The sequence below is a fragment of the Platalea leucorodia genome (genome assembly GCF_965183815.1).
Source record: "Platalea leucorodia genome assembly, chromosome: 11".
Lineage (NCBI taxonomy): Eukaryota > Metazoa > Chordata > Aves > Pelecaniformes > Threskiornithidae > Platalea > Platalea leucorodia.
This window is the reverse complement of record NC_138833.1, coordinates 14,355,992-14,374,775: the sequence shown is the minus strand read 5'-3', so window position 1 is coordinate 14,374,775 and position 18,784 is coordinate 14,355,992. Positions and strand designations below refer to the sequence as shown.

At 52.0% G+C, this 18,784-nt stretch overlaps 1 protein-coding gene across 14 annotated transcripts in view; it reads left to right on the top strand.

Annotated features, from left to right (window-relative positions):
- Positions 1-18,784, top strand: part of JADE2 (jade family PHD finger 2) — a 146,376-nt gene that overhangs the window by 82,044 nt on the left and 45,548 nt on the right. For 13 of the 14 annotated variants that reach the window (XM_082324307.1, XM_082324311.1, XM_082324312.1 and 10 more), the window contains one exon: positions 2,825-2,982. In XM_082324307.1, the coding sequence (XP_082180433.1) occupies positions 2,825-2,982 (158 nt within the window). Of the gene's footprint in view, positions 1-2,824; positions 2,983-17,747; positions 17,831-18,784 lie in introns of those variants that run through there. The other variant, XM_082324306.1, reaches the window with a different exon arrangement.

Here is an 18,784-nt window from a genome sequence, read left to right as displayed (position 1 = left end):
GGGAAGGTGATGGGCCAGCCGTTGACATAAATCCGCCATGGCCACCCATCCCTAGTGTTGCCTTGAAGTGATGGGGCCCGTCACCTCAGGCTGTCGCCTGGTGCTCCCTTTGCAAAAGAAAAGTGGGGATCCCTCTTTGGGGTAAGGCTCTGGAAAGGGTGCTGCTGCAGTGGGTCCCAGCTCCCTGGGGAGGGGGGAGACCTCTCAGGGCAGGTTAACAACACAGCTGGACTTTTCTGGGGGCCAGTTGCCCTGGAAAGGGCAGTCCCACATTCCCCATCGCTGCCCCTGCGCTGTCTGCCAGGTTGTGTGCCCTGCAGTGGGAGCACAAGCATGCCTGCTGCCTGCTGCCCTGTGCTGCCTGCGGGGCCCTGCCTGCACTGCCAGCACCACGCTGGGCAGGTTCATGGAGGAATTGTGTATATTTATGTGCCATGAAAGGGTGATGCCATGCTCCTGAACCCTGTGGCATTGAAGGGGATGTCCTCAGGAGGCAACTAAGTTGGTGGCGAGGGAGGTGGAAGGGCACTTACATGTCAGCAGGGTCCAGTCCGGGGAGTTTTGAAAACCTGTTGGGTGCCCAGCAGCTTTGGAAACCGTTCCTACCTGGCTTTGTCCATGAATCCCGAGAGCAAGTGTCTCCAAAATAGTGTTTTCTATAACAGTTTTGGAAATGGAGCGGCATAGATGTGCTGCGATGCTCCTGCTCTGGTGCTGGTGGCCGGTGCAGGGAGGTGGCACTGGCCCCTGATGCTGCCCTCGACCATGCGTGGTCCAGGCAGCGGGGAGCATCTTGTCCACCAAAGCAGAGTGGTGCAAGGCGAGGTGGCTCGCTCGGGTTTGCATCGTCCTCGTTGGAGGTGGGCACTGAAACTGGGTAGCGGAGATGCCGTTTGCCCGAGTTGTGGCCCTGGCAATGCCGGGGTGTCAAGAACGGGGTCTATTTGTACACTGTGTTTTAGAAAATGAGCTGCAGCAGGGTTACTTTGCTTGTTTTGATACGCAGACACAACACTGGAAGGACTATGACATCTCGCATATCCCTTCTTTTGCTTAATTAATGTCTATCTTAATAGTTTTTTTTTTTAAATTTCTCACAGTGGCAGCATATTAAAAGGTTACTGGGGCATCTATAACCATGCATTTGTAGCACATAGAGACTTAAAGGAACCTGATCTTTCTCAAACTGAGCCTAATTCTGACTGTAATATGTAGGCTGTTAATTATGTTTATTGAAGGATGCACTGAGACTGTGTCTGGCCAACTCAAATCAGGTTTATACAGACGTAGTCAAAAATGTCTCCAAGCAGATGCATCAGGAGGAAGGTACCAGTAAAATTAAAAGAGGTCCCAACACAGAGAAGGTTGTTCATGATGTATTGTATTTAACTCTAATTGGGTTAGCAGCTGAGGCTCTGAGGATTAAGCAAACTGACCTAAATACTAGTCTCAGTGGTCTTAGTTAATGTCTAGTTTCTTGCATCTCAGCCGATTTGGTTTCCCAAATACTTTATGAAGCGTGTTGCCTTTCTATTGAAAGTGTAAAACCATGTTGTATCATTTATTGTGGTTCTGACAAACAAATGCTCGTTTGGAGAATAGGCTTTGCGAACAGGTTAGACAGTGTCTGAGGAAAACACCTGATGCGTCCCGGCGCCGCAGAAGGTGATGCAGAAGTAGCAGGGATGGAGTGGACAGAGTGAGACGGTGTCCAGGCATGATTGCTGGCACCGTCGGTTGTTATCTCAGCTAACAGCAGATGGTAGAGAGGAGAAGTCATCCATTTTCATGTACAATTTATTTTTATGCTGCAAGAGGCAGGATTGCTCGAGTCATTGCTGTCAGGCAACCCCCTGGAAGGAAAACGTTATTTACCGTGAGGGACATTTTTGGAATGAGTTTTTCATCGTAGTGTATTGGGGGAAGACACTGCAGGGCCAGAAGTGAGATGGAGAACAAGCCCATTCACTGTATGAGTGGCTGGAGGATTTTCATAGAGGAGGGGTCCGGTGTCGATCCCACAGGAGGTTTATTGGGTCAGGAGAAATCCCCATGTGTTTGGCTGTGGATGTGTAAGCAGGCACCTAGATCACCTTTTAGTTGGATATTTTCCAGCTGCAGCGTAACCCAGCCTGGCTTTGTTTTACCTTTTGCTCCTCGGTGTGCAAGCACCACTGGAGCAGTTCAGCCCCGATGGGATGCCTCCTGCTTTTGGCTGTCCCTGCTCAGGGCAGTGAGGTGATGCAGTGGGGACACGAAGGTGCTCGGGGCAACGAGGTGGCTCTGTGTTTCCCGCAGCTTCATTCATGCCAAGAACAAAGAAAGCATCATTTCCCCCAGCAAGTCTGAACGTGGAGAAGCCCAGTTGCTGTACATCCCTTGGCGTTTGGAGTAGATATTTGTGTGACTATGTTTAAACATTGATCCTCTAAGAGAAAGCAGCCTGCTGTTTCTTTAGTTTAATACTAATTTTTGGTCTGTGTCTTGGCCGAGGTTGCACCCTGTGGCTGGATTTCGCGTCTGCCTGGGCTAGGGGACCTTGGAGGGCTTGCAGCTGCGGGGGCTCGGGCTCTCGGTGCTGCCTGGCCAGGCATGGGCAGCCCCTGCCTGCGTGCCCTGTTCTCCCTGAATCCTGCCCAGACCTCACCCCGGAGGTGACATAAAGCGACACCCCGAAGCCGTGCCACTGGGGACACAGGCATCCACCACGCTGTCCCTTGGGGACCGTTTCCCCAGGGCACCCTCCCTGGGCATGCGTGCACCCAGTCTCTGCCGGACCCCTTCACCCTGCCTGTTGGATGGTTTTTTTTTTTCTCCGATGCAGGTTTTCCGTACGGATCTGATAACGGCCATGAAGATCCCCGACTCCTTCCAGCTGAGCCCTGACGAGTACTACGTCCTGGCTGATCCCTGGAGGCAGGAGTGGGAGAAGGGCGTCCAGGTGCCGGCGAGCGCTGAGGCCATCCCCGAGCCTGTGGTCAGGTAAGCGAGCGGGGTCCCCTCCGCCAGGTCCCCTCCACAGGGTCCCCTCTGCCTTGGTGGGGCGCACGCCATCTCCGAGAGCGTGTAAAGGGGATGCACGGGAATGCACAGGGACCTCCCAGCGTACCCTGCCATGGGCAGTTGCTTTCTGAAAGTCCCTCTCGTACGTGCCTGGCTTTTCTTGGGCAGCAGTGAGGAGCCATGCCAGGCAGGCCAGCTCCTCTTGGTTGGTGAATTTTAGAAAGACCTGATAAAATCAAAGGGAGGATAAAAAAATACCGACAGAAAAACACTCAGAACGTCAGCTTCTGTGTGGCTGGTTGATGCGTCTCCATCTAGAAACGTGGCTGTACTGCTGGTATTTCACGGCAGGGGTGCAGGAGTTGGCCCTTAAATTAAAAACTTCCCTCTTTACCATGTAAGCTGTTTGTGCATATCGGAAACGTGACAGGCATGCTGAAATTCAGGGCTTGGGAAAAGGAGCCTAGCAAATAGACAAGCATCTCCTGGACCTTGTAGAGACGACGTCTATCAGCCTAGATCGGTGTCTCATTAGCTATTTTAAAATAGGGAACTGAGTTTTAAAATAGACACTTAAGCAGCTGCTTGGGCAGAAAAGAAACGTGGGGGAGCTGCTAACCGTTCACTGTGCGCCGGGGATTATCCCAGGGCGATGGCCGAAGCTGCGGGGGAAAGGCTGGTGCTGCCGGTGGGGGGAACCGGGCAGGTCAGGAACGGACACCAAAACTCACAGGGTCGGACCCGAAAACTTGCAGGGTCGGACCTGAAAACTCACAGGGTCGAACCCCAAAACTCGCAGGGTTTGCAGGAGCTTTGCAGCTCTTGCTCTGCTCGCTTCATGGCGTGCAACCCTGGGCGTGCATCCTGCGAAAGCGCTCGCGAAAGCATCGTGCCGGCGTGACGCTGGGGCTGCGTGTGGGAGCGGGGCAGCTGCGGGAGGATGCGTTTTGCCGAGGGATTTGGGCAGGGTGTGAAGCCCAGCGGAGGCTCCGCTTGTCCCACAGCACCAGCAGCTGCTGCTGCAGCTGCCAACCTCGCTTCTGAAGTAAACTTTTGTGTACGCTCCCCCTCCTCCCCCGGGGAAAACAGAGAAAGAAATGAAACTTTAATCAGTCTGAACACATCAAAAGGGAAGTTGTAAAGGGGGCTGTTGAGTTGATTTAATCCTTGGGGGGGGAGGAAAAAAAAAAAAAAGAGGGAAAAAAAAGCCCTTATGTGTGGAATATCTTTTTTTAGTTGTCTTTGATAGCTAACCGCAGTCTGGACTCGCAAGCACTCTGCTCCCCAGCTGAGGGCTTGTGCTGGTGCTATTTCCAGCCGAAAAGCGATAGCGCGGTGCTGCCTGGGCTGGCGGTGCCCATGTAAAGCCAGCCTGAAGGGCGGGCTGCTGGGCTGCCCACGGGCGCTGCTTCCCGGCGTTCCATCGGGTGGGGTTTTGCATCCCAGACCGCTGAGCCGGGGGCTGCCGGGGCACGGGGCAGGCTGCGGACGTGCCCCGCTGCTTTTCCCTAAGCCCTTGTTTTTGGGGATCCTTGGGGCAGCTCTGCCAGTGCTGCCTGTTCCCGTGCAGGGATGCTCCTAAAGCGACGCCTGACAGGTCTTTCCCCTCAGGTCCCCATCCTGCCCTGTCCTGCTCCGGCACCAGCCTTTTCCCAATATATCTCATTTTTTTGGACCGCTATTGTGTCTCCTCAGTCCTCTCTCCTCTAGACTGAACAGATCCGTTGTTTTAAGCTTCCATCAAAGGCTGTGTTTTCTGGAGTTGTCAACGTTTTTCTCACCATCTTCCAGGCTTCCCCTGGTTTAGCCCATGTCACCACAGGGACCCACGGGCTTCGGAGGGCACATCAGACACCCCACTACAGCCTGGCACTGCCTGCTCACCTTGAGTTTGAGTTTCACTTCCACCATCAGATCTTCCTCTGAAGAATTTCCTAATTCTTGGGGTTATTTTGCTCATTTGATTATTCTCAAGCTTGGCACTATTCCATAATCCTTGATGAATTGCTTCTTGCAATAGTTCCAGCTCTTTCTTCAGTTCCTCAACACCATTTTGAGTTCCAGCCTTGCTCTCCAAAGAGTTTGTGACTTCCCTTTCATCAGGGTTAAACTCAGCAGACTGAGCAAGCGTACCCCGTGTCTGCGTGAGGAAGCCTGGCCCTGCAGAGGTCTCGACACAGCCCACGGATGCTGGGGAGCATCTCCTGATAGGCAGCATTGAAGCCTTGCTAAGTCAAGATGGGTCCCATCTGCTCCTCTCCTATCCACCCACCGCAGAGGTCCCAGCCCCTGTTGGATGGTTCTTATCCCATGTTATTTTCTGTGCACGTTCATATAGATTGCTTATTTATGTGTTTCAGTGGTTTTCCCCGAGTTTTATTTTTAAAGGCAGATAACGTGTTGTCTTCTGGTCTTCTGAAATCTCACTCGTTCTCTGTGACCTCTCAGAGTTACTCATTAGTGGCTCCAGCACTCTCAGCTAATCCCAGGTGGATTTCTGCAGCCCCTCTGGGTTGCAACGTGCCCCGCTCATCCCAGGCTGCTCCTCCTGGGCTGCTACGGGATCGTGCTCCTTACCCACAGCCTTAGCTTCCTCGGAGGTCTTTACTCTCTTATTGCTCCGTCTGTCTGTCCTGCACCATGTCTCATCGGCGTGAACCATCTCTCTCTGCTGGCAAGACAGCAAGAATGGCCTGAAGGGCTTTGTCCTCAGACTGAAGCCTGTTCAGGACACTTTGCCTTCGCTAGTACGATGTGAGTGGAATGAAGAGCTCATTTTACAGCAGTGTTAATGGTTGCACCTGGTTTGTGGCCATGATGCACGTCCCAGGGGGACAAGCAGTGACACTGCCAGATTTTTTTTAATCAGGACAGCATCTCTCCACATGCACACCAGAAGGCACAGCAGAGGCGGGTGTGCTCCTCCCGAGCAGTTCTCTCTCCGATAGCATCCTCAGTGTTTTCCCAGTTGGGTCACCGATGTGAGAGTCGGAGATGGAGAGAGCAGCGTTCGGACTGCCAAGGACAGATGAAGACTGCAGTCCCTTTCGTATCTCCAGTGTTAGACAACTCCCTCTTGCAGCTTGCCCTCCTTTGGAGAAATGTCAAGTATTTTTTCACAAGAAATGACTATATTTCATCTGCCTAAAGAGAGCAGCCTTAAAAGGCCTTACAACTCCATTTACCTCCCTAGTTTAATTGCTTTAATTTGCCCCTGTCTCCATCCCGGCAGCAGTGAGCAGGCACCTTGCTGGTCCCACCTCAGCTTTCGCTACCACCCTGCGGCTGCTGCCCCATGGGCTCTGCACCGGTTCCCCCCTTTGCTTCCAAACATCCCTTTTTCCCTACTCAAACAAAAAATTTCACGTAAACCTGATGGATCGTCCCTGTGTCGGATGTGGGCAATCCAAATACCTTTCTCTGCTGAAAAAAATCCCTGTGCTGATTTTTTCCTAGACTGGGAAATTTGGAGCCCAGCAGCTGCTGCTCTTCCTCGCTCTTAGGGCAGCGTTTTGCTTTCCCCCATCTCAAAGGTGTAACTCAGGGGTATGACAGAGTATCCTGCCCTTAGGTTTGTGGCAGCAGGGCATGGATGGATGCCCATGGTAATCCAGTCCTAATGTTGTCACTCCTGACAGCCATTTCCGTGTGAAATTCCTAGAGGGAGGCAGGGGGGGAGAAGCCACTAGAGCCCCAGGAGCTGGAGAGCAGGCAAGCACTGCCTGCAAAATAATACTCAGCCCATCATCTTGCGATCCCAGGGGTCTGGTTCCTGGGCTGAGCGAAAGGCAGCGAGCAGATTTTGCCGCGGAGGGTGCGAGAGTCGCTTCCCACTCCAGAGATGGATCTCGCCCTCCGAAAGTGCCTTGTACGCAGCCGCTGCTGCTCTTTTCATCTCCCGCCTGGGCGCTTGGAAACCAGCTCTTCCTACCCGCAGCCTGCCTCTAGGTTTTGTGCCTCCGAAGCTGAAAATTAGATTTTTGAAACATTTTATTTTTCTGGAGCTCTAAAATGTCAAAAGCTGGGGGTGAGGCAGAAGGAAAGAGCTGTATTTTAAGGAATGCTTTCCCCAGAAAGCCACTGTCTCAAAATGCCTCCACTGAGAGCCACCTTAAACTCAAGGGTCCTTTCTGGGTTAGCACAAATCGCAGTGCAGTTGGGAGGAAAGCGGTGGGGGAAGAGGTGCAGCATCTCTTGGCTCGGTGTCCCGGGAGGCACAGATGCTGCCGGTGGCCACCCGCACACCAGGGCTATCAGGCAGCGCAGGAGATCAGCTGTTTCCTCTCTGCAATCATTTCTGGCTCATCGCTACTGAAAAGGGTTTTATTTTGTATAGTAACACGCCTGAGAATTGCCCAAAGCTTGAAGGGCTCCAGCGTGGTGAGAAAAGCCGCTTGCAGGCAGCTGAGAGCAGGGGAATGAGGAGTCGAGGCGAGTTTCCCTTCCGACAGGCAGGGAGCGGCGGGCTGGCATCCTCTGCCCGCGCGTCTCCAGGTCACCCGCCCTGGGATGTGGGTGGTGATGACATGACATCCCATTGATGACAGTACATCCCACCTCTGCTAGAGCCCGTAGCTGAAGGATCTCCACAGGCTTTCCAGGACCAGAGATGAGCCTTACAGCTCCTGTGGGACCTCTGCAGTTATTTTATAAATGGGTAAACTGAGGCACTGAGATTTCTGCTGTGAGTCAGTGGTAGAGCAAAGTCCGAGATCCCAGTCTGGTGTGGGAGCACAGCTTGGTGCTGGATGCAATGTCGGAGCATCTCAGCACAGTTTGAGTTTAAGGATTACGCAAGATAAAGTAGCAGGAAGAATTATTGCAATGGTCTCAGAGCATCGGGGCTGCGGGTACCACTCTTGTTGTAAATGGGAAAGAGAAGCTTTAGATGAGCTTTGTCTTCCCGGAGTCACACTGTGATACACCCAAGAGGAAGGTGGGCCTTGCTGTTTTGCCATGGGTGCTCGTAGGAGGCTGTGAAGCCCTTTTTGCAGAGTGGGTGTGCAGGGGCCTGACCCGGGCTCATCCCTACCCACTGGCGATGATGCCGGTGCCGTGCACAGCAGTGCGTTGAGCTCGCTCAGCAGAGAGCATCACTCCATAAAGCAGTGGCACCTATGTGTGATTTTATGCACCTGTACAGGTTTTAATTCCTCCTTTATTTAATGATTTAACATTTTTGGCATGTGGCTCCTTCCCCAGGCGGACAGGGATGCAGGCAAGATCTAGAGGTGGCTCTTGGATCTTGCATTAAGCCACATTAGTATGTGCTGTAGGTTCTGTTTCCTGTGAATTTGCACACAGCAGGAGGACGAGCAGGAAGACTGCTTCTTGCTGGCAGGCTTCCCAGGTATTCTTGGTGTTGCAGATCTGTACTTGCATCATTGCTGTGGCCCTGTTTTAACAGAGAACAGAAAGCGGTGTGGCAACGGGAAGGCACAACCTTTGCGAGTACCAACTTGGTGATGGAGGCAGCACCAGCGCAAACACTGTCTGCCATGTCGGCACGGTGCTTGTGTCACTGTCCTGTCGTCCCTCGGGTCCCCTCTGGCCCCTCTCCCTCAACAGCCACACACGCAGGTAAAGCAGCTCCTTGCTGTGCTGCTGGGCATGTGTCGAGCTGGTGCGGGGCTGGCTGTGCCTGGGTCACGATGAGGAGCTGCCTGGCATTCATCTCCTTTGAGCTGTGTTGCTCTTCAGCGGACTCCAGTCCCATAAGGAGTTGCCCCAACATCTCCAGGAGGTCCAGCAGTTCTTTGAGAGGGCGCAGAGTTGTCGGCAGGGGTATTTATGTCGTGGTTTTGCAATACCAGCATCATTGCAAAAGGGAGCAAGAGGAGGCACACAGCGGGTCTGCTTCGGGGACCAGTGTTGGAGATAAGTGTACTGGGGCGGGGAGAAGAATTAACTGGTGTACCAGTAACGGGTGTAGGACTGGGGCACGTCCCTGCCCTTCTTCCCTTCTTCTCCCGGTGAGTGGACATCTTGGCTCATCCCAGTGGGGCTGGGTGCCGCATCCAGAACACCCAGCACAGGGAGGGAGCGGTTCCAGCAAAGGAAGAAAATAATGCTGGGAGCAATCTCTGCCGTGGTGTGGAGCGTGGTAGTGCTGAGGAGCTGCGGCCAGGCTGGCCCGGCAGCGGGGTGGCACGATGCAAACGTCCCGGCAATCCCTGGACTTCACCTCTCCCTCTTCCTCCATGTGCAGCGGGAGCCCTGGAGGGCGGCCAGGCTGGATCCTTGCAGCAGCACGGCTCCCAGCCCGGGGAGGGCTTTCCGAGGCTTCGTTCTCAGCATGTACTGTATGAACCAGCACACTTTGTTCTCGAGTGTTGAGATTGGACTTCCTTTCCTCGGTCGGCGACGCAGGCTGGCTGTTGACTCATCAGCAGCTTCCCTTGGGCTTTGCTGCAGAAGGGGCAGGCAGGATTCTGCAGCAGTTTGTGTATCTTTTGGAGCAGAGCTTTTTTTTTTAACATGAGCCTTTTTTTTTTTTTCCCTTTCCTTTTTTTATCCTTTCCCTCCAGCTCATCATGAAAAATGTGTGAGTTTGGGGCTTGCAGATGGCACGCTGGCGATTTTACAAAGGGCTATTTCTTGGGTCAGTTATCCCCATTCTGTGGCTGCCTGCCCTTAAATATGCCTGGATTCTGGTAGGCTTTCAGAAATATGTATACGCTTCCCTTTCAAGATCTGAGGCTCTGCTTTGATCAAAAGAAATAAAAATCCCAACTGCCCTAGGCCTAAATGTTTAGATCACAAGCCCTGGGACATGGGAGCGTGGGGAGAGGAAAGCTTGCGGCCTGCACGCTGTGCGCGCTCCTGGGGACCCCCGGGGTGACACCTGGCCGCGGCGAGGGTGGCTGGGCTGAGCTGCGGGTCCCTGGCAGCACTTGTGGTCAGGGCTGGCCAGTGGCACTGATCAGGGACAGCAGAAAAACCCCAGTGATGTACCATCAGGGAGCTCCCTCTGCAACCCTGCCGCTGGGAAAGGGAGGTTGCGGGTTGGATCTGCTCAGTCAGCCCTTCGCCCTGCAAGCTGCGGAGAGGGACGGGTTGTCTGCAGGGTGGTCTGTCCTGCCGGTCTTCTAGATATCTGATTTAGGATGGGGTGAATAGCCTCTACGGCAGCAGCGGTTCAGTGGTTCAGAGGGTCTGGGCAGGGCAAAAGGTGGTATCAGCACTGTAGAGGATTGTTAGTTCGTGCCCAGTGCCTGCGAGTGCTTTGCGAAGGAGTAAGTGTGATTTACTTTGTCTGTTACTTGGAATCATTTCTGTTTTACAGTCTGCTTGACAAGTTCTCGTGTGGGCTTTCAGCAAGTCCTCACCTTTATTAGTTTGCTACGGGAAACGTGTTAATCCAGGCTGTTCTTACCTAGTACCGAGCCACTTGGACTTTTATTTTAAATGTTTGCTAATCCTCCCAGTGGATGCTTGTCGTTTATACTGGATGAAGCACACAGAAAGTCAAGTGTATTTCAGCAGTAAATGTATAGAACGAGCAAGCTTGATTCCCGCTGCTCCGTAATGAGGTTTATGGGTCTCAGGGCAGATTCCAGTTTGGTACAGCCTCGGGAGCCTCTGCATCTCGCTCCATCACCTCCGCTCTCCATCCAGAACCATGAATTTAATGTATAGCCGGGCAAACCATAGCAGATCTGATTGCTGCTGCTTGCAACCGCAGCAGTAATTAAATCACCTCTTAGTGATTTAGTGCACCTAGTGTCCTCATTGAACAATACAAGAAACTATTACTCTTAAGTGCTCTTCACAGTGATGGGAGGAGCAGGACAGCCCGGTAGCAGGAATAGCTACTCGGTTCTTGGTGCTGCTGTGGATAATCCTGTTGAATTTAAGTGAAGCCTGCATTGCTGGAAAGTGGGCTTTACCATGTTCCCAGGACCTTGGTGAGGCGGAGAAAGGCTGGTAGGTGGTTTTTTTCAATGCACTTGAAGATCTAGAAAATGCACCAAAACAAGCGTAGCTGCAAAGCAGTACGTGGATGGTGCAAGAGGCAGATGGATCCCTCCTGGTTTTGTGGGATGGGCTGCGTGCTACTTCAAGTGACTCAGCGTCAAAACTGTTCTCATGTGTTTCAGGGTTCACCGTTAGTGCAGTGATTCAAAACACATTAAAAAAGGCTGGCTGCTGCCTTTTCAAATTCCTCAAAGCTTTGCTTTCATTGGGTTGGTTTTCTGTAAGGAGACCCGTGTGATGGCACTGTGCTGATCACAGGACTAATCAGCTTTGTGCCCTCGTCTGTGTTTTGAGCTTTCCGATGCTGAGCTCCGTTAGCAGCAGGGCTGAGGGGATTTGGCCGGTTCCTGATCTGCTGTGGCTCGTGCTCGCAGCCCCGCTCAGACCACGGCAGGTGCAGAGCTGCTGCCGTCGCTCGCAGCCTCTGTCTCTGCTCCCCGTTCGTAGGTGGATACAAATGCAAGTGGAGCTGTTTGCATTACTGAAATAATTGTGGAAACATTATCTGGCTGAGATAATTAATTCCAGATGCTTTAACGTTAGTAGCTTGGCTTAAGTTGCATAAAGAAGCAACATTTTTCGTCTTTTTATATCCAGAAAACATACGCTCAAGTGCCCCTGGCTTCCCTAGTAGCAATTCCAAGATATATATTGCTTAAATGGAAATGAGCAGAATACTAGCGACCTGCTGGCTGGGTTTGGAGAAGGTTGGCATGCAACATGAGTCCCTGAAGGGCCACCAGGTAGGTCAGTGGTGCTCTGGGAGAAGGAGGAGAGCAGCACCCATGGGTGCTGGCTCTGCCCTGGTCGCCCACGGGGAGCAGATGCTTCCTGAGCATCCTCTGCAGCTGCCCTGGGGTCGGGGGCTGCCGTGTTTTGCTGGGTTTCAGAGCCAGAAGGGTCAGAGCTACCTCCTCCTGCCTTCAATGCCACTGTTAAGGCCAAATGGCACAGAGAGGAAAGCAAGAAAGGAAAACGAAGAAGATCCTTGCACAGCATCAAAAATTATGTGTGTATTTTGCTCTCAGCCCAGACACTGCTTTTGTCTAGTCAACCAGAAAAACATCTGTGTTTTGTTGTTCCAACCGGCCCACCAGCAAACCGCTGCCTGGTCATTGCTGTTTGTCCGTGCAGCCGTGGTTTTCCTCTGCACAGAATTTGTGCAGATGAACCCTGCTGTGAAATGGTGCCCGTCCTCTCCTCCGCCTCGGGAAGGCGGACGCTGCTCTGCAACTTCCCAACACTGCACCTGAGTGCTTGTTTACCAGGTCCCTTCTCCAGTCTACATGGAAATAATTTTCCAGGCACTGAATCAGAGTTGAGACTTAAATAATTCATTTGTTGAGCTAAATCTCAGTGAGATTTAGGCTGGAATAGAAACGTGAGAAAGACAGGGACATCAACACCCTGGTCTTTATCTAGTCTGCTGAGTATCAGGCTTTTTATATGGTGATAAACAGCTCAGAAACGAAATTGGAAAAGCTGTCTGGGTTTAACAAGATGGCTGTTTAGTGCCTCCTGTTCACTTGTTTTCTTCTTTTTATCACATCAAAGAAGAGTGAATCACTTTCTCCTTAGAGGATTACATTATTCCAGAGGCCTGGAAGGACCCACTCTGGTTACAGGCTGTTACTGGAGGAGGTATTACATGGAGAGGGGAAAATGGAGCATTTTTCTTACTGCACCTGTTAATTGCAATTTGGAGCTTCAGCTGCATTTGTGTAAAACTTCCAGAACCTGCCTGTATAAATCTTCAACCACCAGCAGCCCGTGAGGGGCCACCCTACCCCGTCCTTGACATTTTGCACAGAAACGGGGTTGTCACAGGGGGATTTCCAAACCCAAACAGCGAGACCCTGGACAGTCCCGGAGCCAAAAGGAGTTTTCCAGCTGAGACAGTGCCGGCCACCGCGGGCGGCGAGGCTGGGCCAGGGCTGTGCCCTGCGGAGCTGCACAGCACCGCTCGCGGTACCCTCCCGATCGCTGAGGATGTTTTAAAAGCTGATGATGATCATTTATAATATTCACTGCTTGGAAAGTGCCAAGCGTCTGGGGTTCAGCTGGGAAAAACAACCACCTAATGGAACGGTGGGTGTAGCTGAGCTGCGCTGTCCTGGGCTGGTCCTTGCCTGGCAGAGGACGCCGGGGTCCCCGACACATCCCGGGGTCCCTGACGAATCCCGGGGTCCCTGACACATCTCCAGCGCAGGAGGGATGGGGTGTGCAGCCTGCGCAGCCACCCAGGCATTGCATTACGTCACCCGGAGCCACACTCACTGGCTGCTGGTACCCGGAGGGCAGGACACTGCTGCAAGCGGCGTTAACCCCTTACTGAGCATCCCGAGTGCCACTTGGTAACACAAAGGGACCTTCACGGGGCTGAGCATTGGCCACCAGTGTTTGGGCAGTCAGGGGGTGCCTTCTGGGCACTGGTGCTCCTGTTACAGGAGCTTGGTGCGTCCTCCTGGGGCCAAATCCAGCTGCTTTGTTCTCCCAAAACAGCAGCAAGAAGACGAACAAGAGCTTCAGAGCTGAACCAAGTGTTTACCACCTGCGTAGGTTTTTGGGACAAGCGGTTTACTGAAGGTTTAGGTTATACCAGGGGGTAGTGCCAGCCCAGCCATCCATCACGCCCATCAGCAGCAGTGGTGATGAACCCTGCCGTTATAGCGGGCTGCTTGCTCGAGCACAGATGTCCATGGGAAGGGTTGATCTTATGTTATCTCCATCAGCTATTTTTGCTAGAAGTGTGCTCGTTACAGCCCCTGACATGAGGATAGCCTATGAAGGGCACAAAGCAGGGTGGCAGACCGGGCTGCCAGACTGGACAGCCACTGCAGGTTCCCCTTCCCGGACCCACCTGTGACCCCCAGGCTGAGCCCTGCGCCCGAAGCCACTCTGTTACGTACATATGAATTTTTGTGGATTTGCAAAAGCTGTTGCCAAATCTTGAGGGGTTTTGGCTCCAACAGCCAATAAGGAAATACTGTAAATTCTTACTTTTCTGAACAAAGCAGTCCCAGCAGTGCCCACTAAAAGCAGGGCTTTAAGTCTGTTGAGGTTCTTGTTTGTTTTTGAATAAAAGGGTTTGGTGCCAGTGGCCTGCCCAGACACACTGTGTCACCTCTCTCCTCCCCGGGACCAGCCGACTCCAGCCCTTTCTCTGCTCTGTCACGCAGGAGGATGCGCTGGCAGACACGGGGTGTCAGCGGTCCCTCCCGTGGGGTCCTGGGTCTCTGCTTTCAGGTCTCCTGCCAGTGGCTTGTGCCAGGGGTGACAGCAGGGTGCCCACAGGGCTGTGAGCTCTCCAGCACCCTGCGCTGGTGACGGGGGTGATCCCGATGTTACCGGGAGCATCTTCAGTCGAGGAGGGGAGTGGTGAAGTGCACAGGCACCCGTTAGCACTGAGACCTGGATCCTAACGATGCTTTTAGGCTCATCCAGCTGGTCCAGCCAGCTTACATGCTGGTCTAAACATCCGGCCAGTTAATTTAAAACCTAACCCATTTAATATCTTCTTGGCGTTCCCTTTCTTCTTTGAACCCAGCTTTTGTCTCATGGTTTTACAGGCTTTACTAGAAGCTGTAAAAGTGGAATAAGTAGGTGTAACATGGTCAGTAAATCTGGGCCTGGGTGTGCTGAGGGTCAGAAAATTTTATTTGTGGGTTGCAGCTCATTACTGTGACCATCCAGCACCGTCTGCAACCCCGTCCTTCGCCTTTATGCCACCAGGCTCTTTTTCTAACATCTTAAATTCTGCTCCGCTATCAAGGAGCAATAGTGCCTATAAAATCCATTAGCTTAAGTTCATAAGAAGATTGGGCATCTGGTCCGAAGGTCCTGCCAGATACTATTTTAATAAACAGAAAATGAAAATCATCCCTTTAAATTGCCTTTTTAAAGTCGTCGTGTGCCACAGGAGAATTCTGCCGCGAGTGGAGCTGGCGGTAAGAACAGTGTCAGCGTCTGCTGAGGGTTGCTGGCAGAGTTACCTTTCCACTGACTTTCCTAAGCTGATTTATTTATGGACACTGGACAAGACTGATTTAGGTTGGAATGTAGGTAAAGAAAAGATGACTGACTAAAGCCTTCCTTGTAATAAAACTAAGTATTTTCAGAAGAGAAACACTATGCAGGATTAATTATTTCTATCTAGTATATTAAAAGGGAGCATATATAAAAAAATGCCTTCTCCCTTCAGACAAGTGAAGCATTCAGTTTACAGAGATGAGATTAACCATGGGAATTTGCCGAGTATATTTTATTACCGCATAATCTTCTCCAGGGATAGATGTGATCCTCAAGAGTGTTGGGGTCCACTTACTCCTTTTTCTCAAGTGCCCTTGAGACCCACTTTCAGACTAATGGCCTCAGGTTTGTTGTGCTTTTCAGGCTGATCCCAATTTTCAACCCTTCGATTAAATAAGCCCTTGATTGATACAGATTTTTTTTTAAAATGCCGTGTCTCTGGCTGGCTGGCTAAATAAATTGAGCTTCTGCGAATGGTTCAGCACTTGGCGGAGGCTTTGTCTCCATGATGCTTTGCCATGGTGGTGCAGGGAGAGCCGCAGCATCTCGGTGGTGGCACATCACCAGCAAACGCCAGTACCAGTAGCTGCCATGGGAAGGCATGTGGGCCCACCATCAAAACCCTGCTTGGAAAATGAGTTGTCTCAGTAGTGTGTTGCGCAGTGAGGGCATGCATTGCCCTCGTCCCGGGTTGTTGGGGCAGCAGCGAGGTGCTAATGGGAAGCCACCTTGCTGGAGTGCTCTGGCATAAGGAGGGCAACCAAACTCACCAGCCGCTCACTCTGGATCAGTGAGAAGTGAGTTATCTCATGGTTGTGGGTCTGCTGTGTTTGGGTGCTCTGTGATGGTGCTCAGATGCAGGTAAAGCCCTTGTGCCACTGCGGAGCTGGGCAGGTCTGTCCTTCCCAGCACCGCATCCTCCACGGTTGGGGCTGGAGGGACGAGCAGGGCTTTGGGGGTTACTTTGGGGCAGTGGTGGGGATGGTGTTGAAGAGCACTCACAGGGCAGAGGGCCAGGGCACCTCACAGCTCTCTGGGCTGTTTGGTGGCACCCCCAAGAAGCTGTTGCCCAGGGCCGCATTTTTCCCCAAGAACAGCATCATTTGGGGAGCATGGTGCTTGCTGTGCTCTTCAGCAGTGCAGTGTTTCTTTTTTACTTTCAGTAAAAGCAAGCTTTTTACCTGAGTAAAACTTCAGGGTCCAGACAGTAGATTCCTGCTTGAATTTTTTTAAGGTATTTTTGAGATGGAGAAAATACTTGTGTTGCTGTAATAGGATAATGATTCTCTGTAACGCGCCTATGTTGTACTAATGAATTTTCAGGCTATGCCATTGGTTTCTGTAGCGTTTTCATTTCCTGCTTTGGCATTATTTATCCTCTGCCACCTGCCCATTCTGGTGCATTTGGGACATTCCCCGTTGGGGTATGGGTCACCCGGGCTCATGACACTTTCCATCCGCAACCCAGGGTCACGCACGATACTTTCTCTTCTCTCAACACGTCACAGAGCCTCGGAAGCGCAGGATCTTGCCTCGTCCATGTGCTTCATAACACATTGCTTGCTACCCAAGACTCCTTTGCTGTAGTTTAGGTTGAGAGAGGAGGTTTGGGGCTTTTTGGAACATGTTCTTGCTTTCCATGCAGACCCGGTCCGGGTGGGTTGGTTGGTCATGCCCTGCACAGGATCCCTGGCTGCAGGGATGCTCATGTGTCACCATCACCATTTATTGGGAACATGCCAGGGCTGATACAGCCTGGGGCTGAGTGTGTCTCACTCTCTTTGAACCGAGTCTAGGGACGAATAACTAAAGCATCAGAACTCTGGGGGAACAGGAGAAACCCTCGAAGACACATGAAATTCCTCTTGTGCTGTGGAGATCTGCTTGTGCAGGAGCCGGCCCCAACAGAGACGGTAGGGCAGCACAAACGAGCTGGGCCGATGAGTTCTCAGCCTCACAAATGCCCTGGCAATGAATTTCATAGCACTGCTTTTGCCGTTTACCTGACTACTTGTGGTTTTTTAAAAAGGAGAAAATTTTCTACACGAGCCAACAGAAGCCCTTCGATACAGATAAAGGGAAACGGGAAAACTGGTAATTGAGGTAATTAAGAGCTTGACTCTTGCTTTCTCTCCAAGAAAGGAAAAATCAATGGAGCACCTGGGCGGCTGCATTGGTACTGTCAGCAGGAGGGGTGTGGGCGCTCTCCCAAGCCAAGGCAGACGCCAGGGCACAGCATGGCTGCGCTGCTGGCTCTCGCCGAGGGTGAGGAACAGGTATTTTCACCAGTCTTTAGAAAACCATCTCCTCGAGCATGTACGTGCATATTGCTGGACTCCTCCGGGCGCCTACTGCCTGCCACGGCCCCAACAACGACGGTGGGCATCCCATATCTGCCGCCTCCTGCATCATGGGCAGTGTCTTGCCATCCTGAAGCACCTGAAGTGGGTAGGAAGTCCTGCATCTTCCCTGCCATGCCTGAGGCTGGAATAGGAGAGGAAAACTAGAAAACAAGACTAGAAATAAGAAGGAAGGGTTGATTCCTATGGGATCACCGATGCCTGAACCTGGGATGTGAAGAATAGTAGTATATAATGCAAAATTCAGTGCAAATTTGTGTGAGTTGGTGGCATGCGTGCAGACATCCTCATCACTCAGCCTGGGTTTTTCTTTTTCCACTGAGCAGCTGTTTGGAAATGTGGATGTTTCCAAAGGGATTAAGCCCCGTTCCTGCACAAAAGTGAAGCCCTGATGACGTCCCTGCCAGTCCCAGCTCTTGGAGCCCAGCGGGAGATGGCCGGGAGATGGCCAGGAGATGCTGGTGAGGGCGACCTTGGTGGTTTCTTCCCTTTTTCTAGCTGTGTCTCCACTGCAGTGTGTCTGGGTAGCACAAAGCTTACAGCTTTCCAGGCTCTAATTTTCTTGATGTTATTATAGATAAGGAGGGGTACACAGCATGGTCTGTTTTCTGTATTGCTGTCTCAGGACATGGGGGTTTCTAAAGGATTGCTGTCTTATATTAAATTGTAGGATCTCTTCCTTCTACCATTTCTCCTAACCCAAGGCAACTGTCTCTGCAGTCATTGATCTTTATATCTGAACACCGAGAAGCTCTTTGCAGATGTGTTAGCATGTGTTGGGGAGGAACAGGCTGCTTTTTAGGAACATGATTTTATCCACTAAAGCAAATCCAGGAATTGACGGGAGGCTGTGCAACCCCGGGCATCCTGCTTGGTCTTCCCGGAGGCTCAGGGTGTCCCATGCGAGCCCCCGGCACCTGGCAGCCTCCTGCACCCCTCGGGGCAGGAGGGACACTCGTAGGAGCAGGCATAGCCTCTTGTACGGTTTGCTGAATCGTGTGTGAGCCATAAAAACCTCATGTTTAACCAAGCGCTGCAGATGAGTCAGGGGTTTGATCTGGACCAGGCTTCCAGCAGGTCTTCATAGAGTTATACAAGCTGCTCGCTGTATAAAAAAATAATTTTGCGGTTATTTCTGAGGCGCCATTGGGCAGCAGGTGTCGGCACTGCTCCAGTCACAGCTCAGAGCCACCCAACAGGGCAAAGTGTCCTGACGAAAGGCACTGCTGTCCCTATGGAGGTGCAGACCTGGTGCTGGAATCTCACCTCCCACTGGTGCGAATCAGGCATAGCTATGGTAAAGTCAGAAAATACATGTGAGTGAAAATGAGTATAAGAGGAGCCAGATCCTGAACCTGCAGTTTCTGCTTTCCGATTAGGTACCCTACATCAGGTTTCAGCCTCACTGGGTCTGA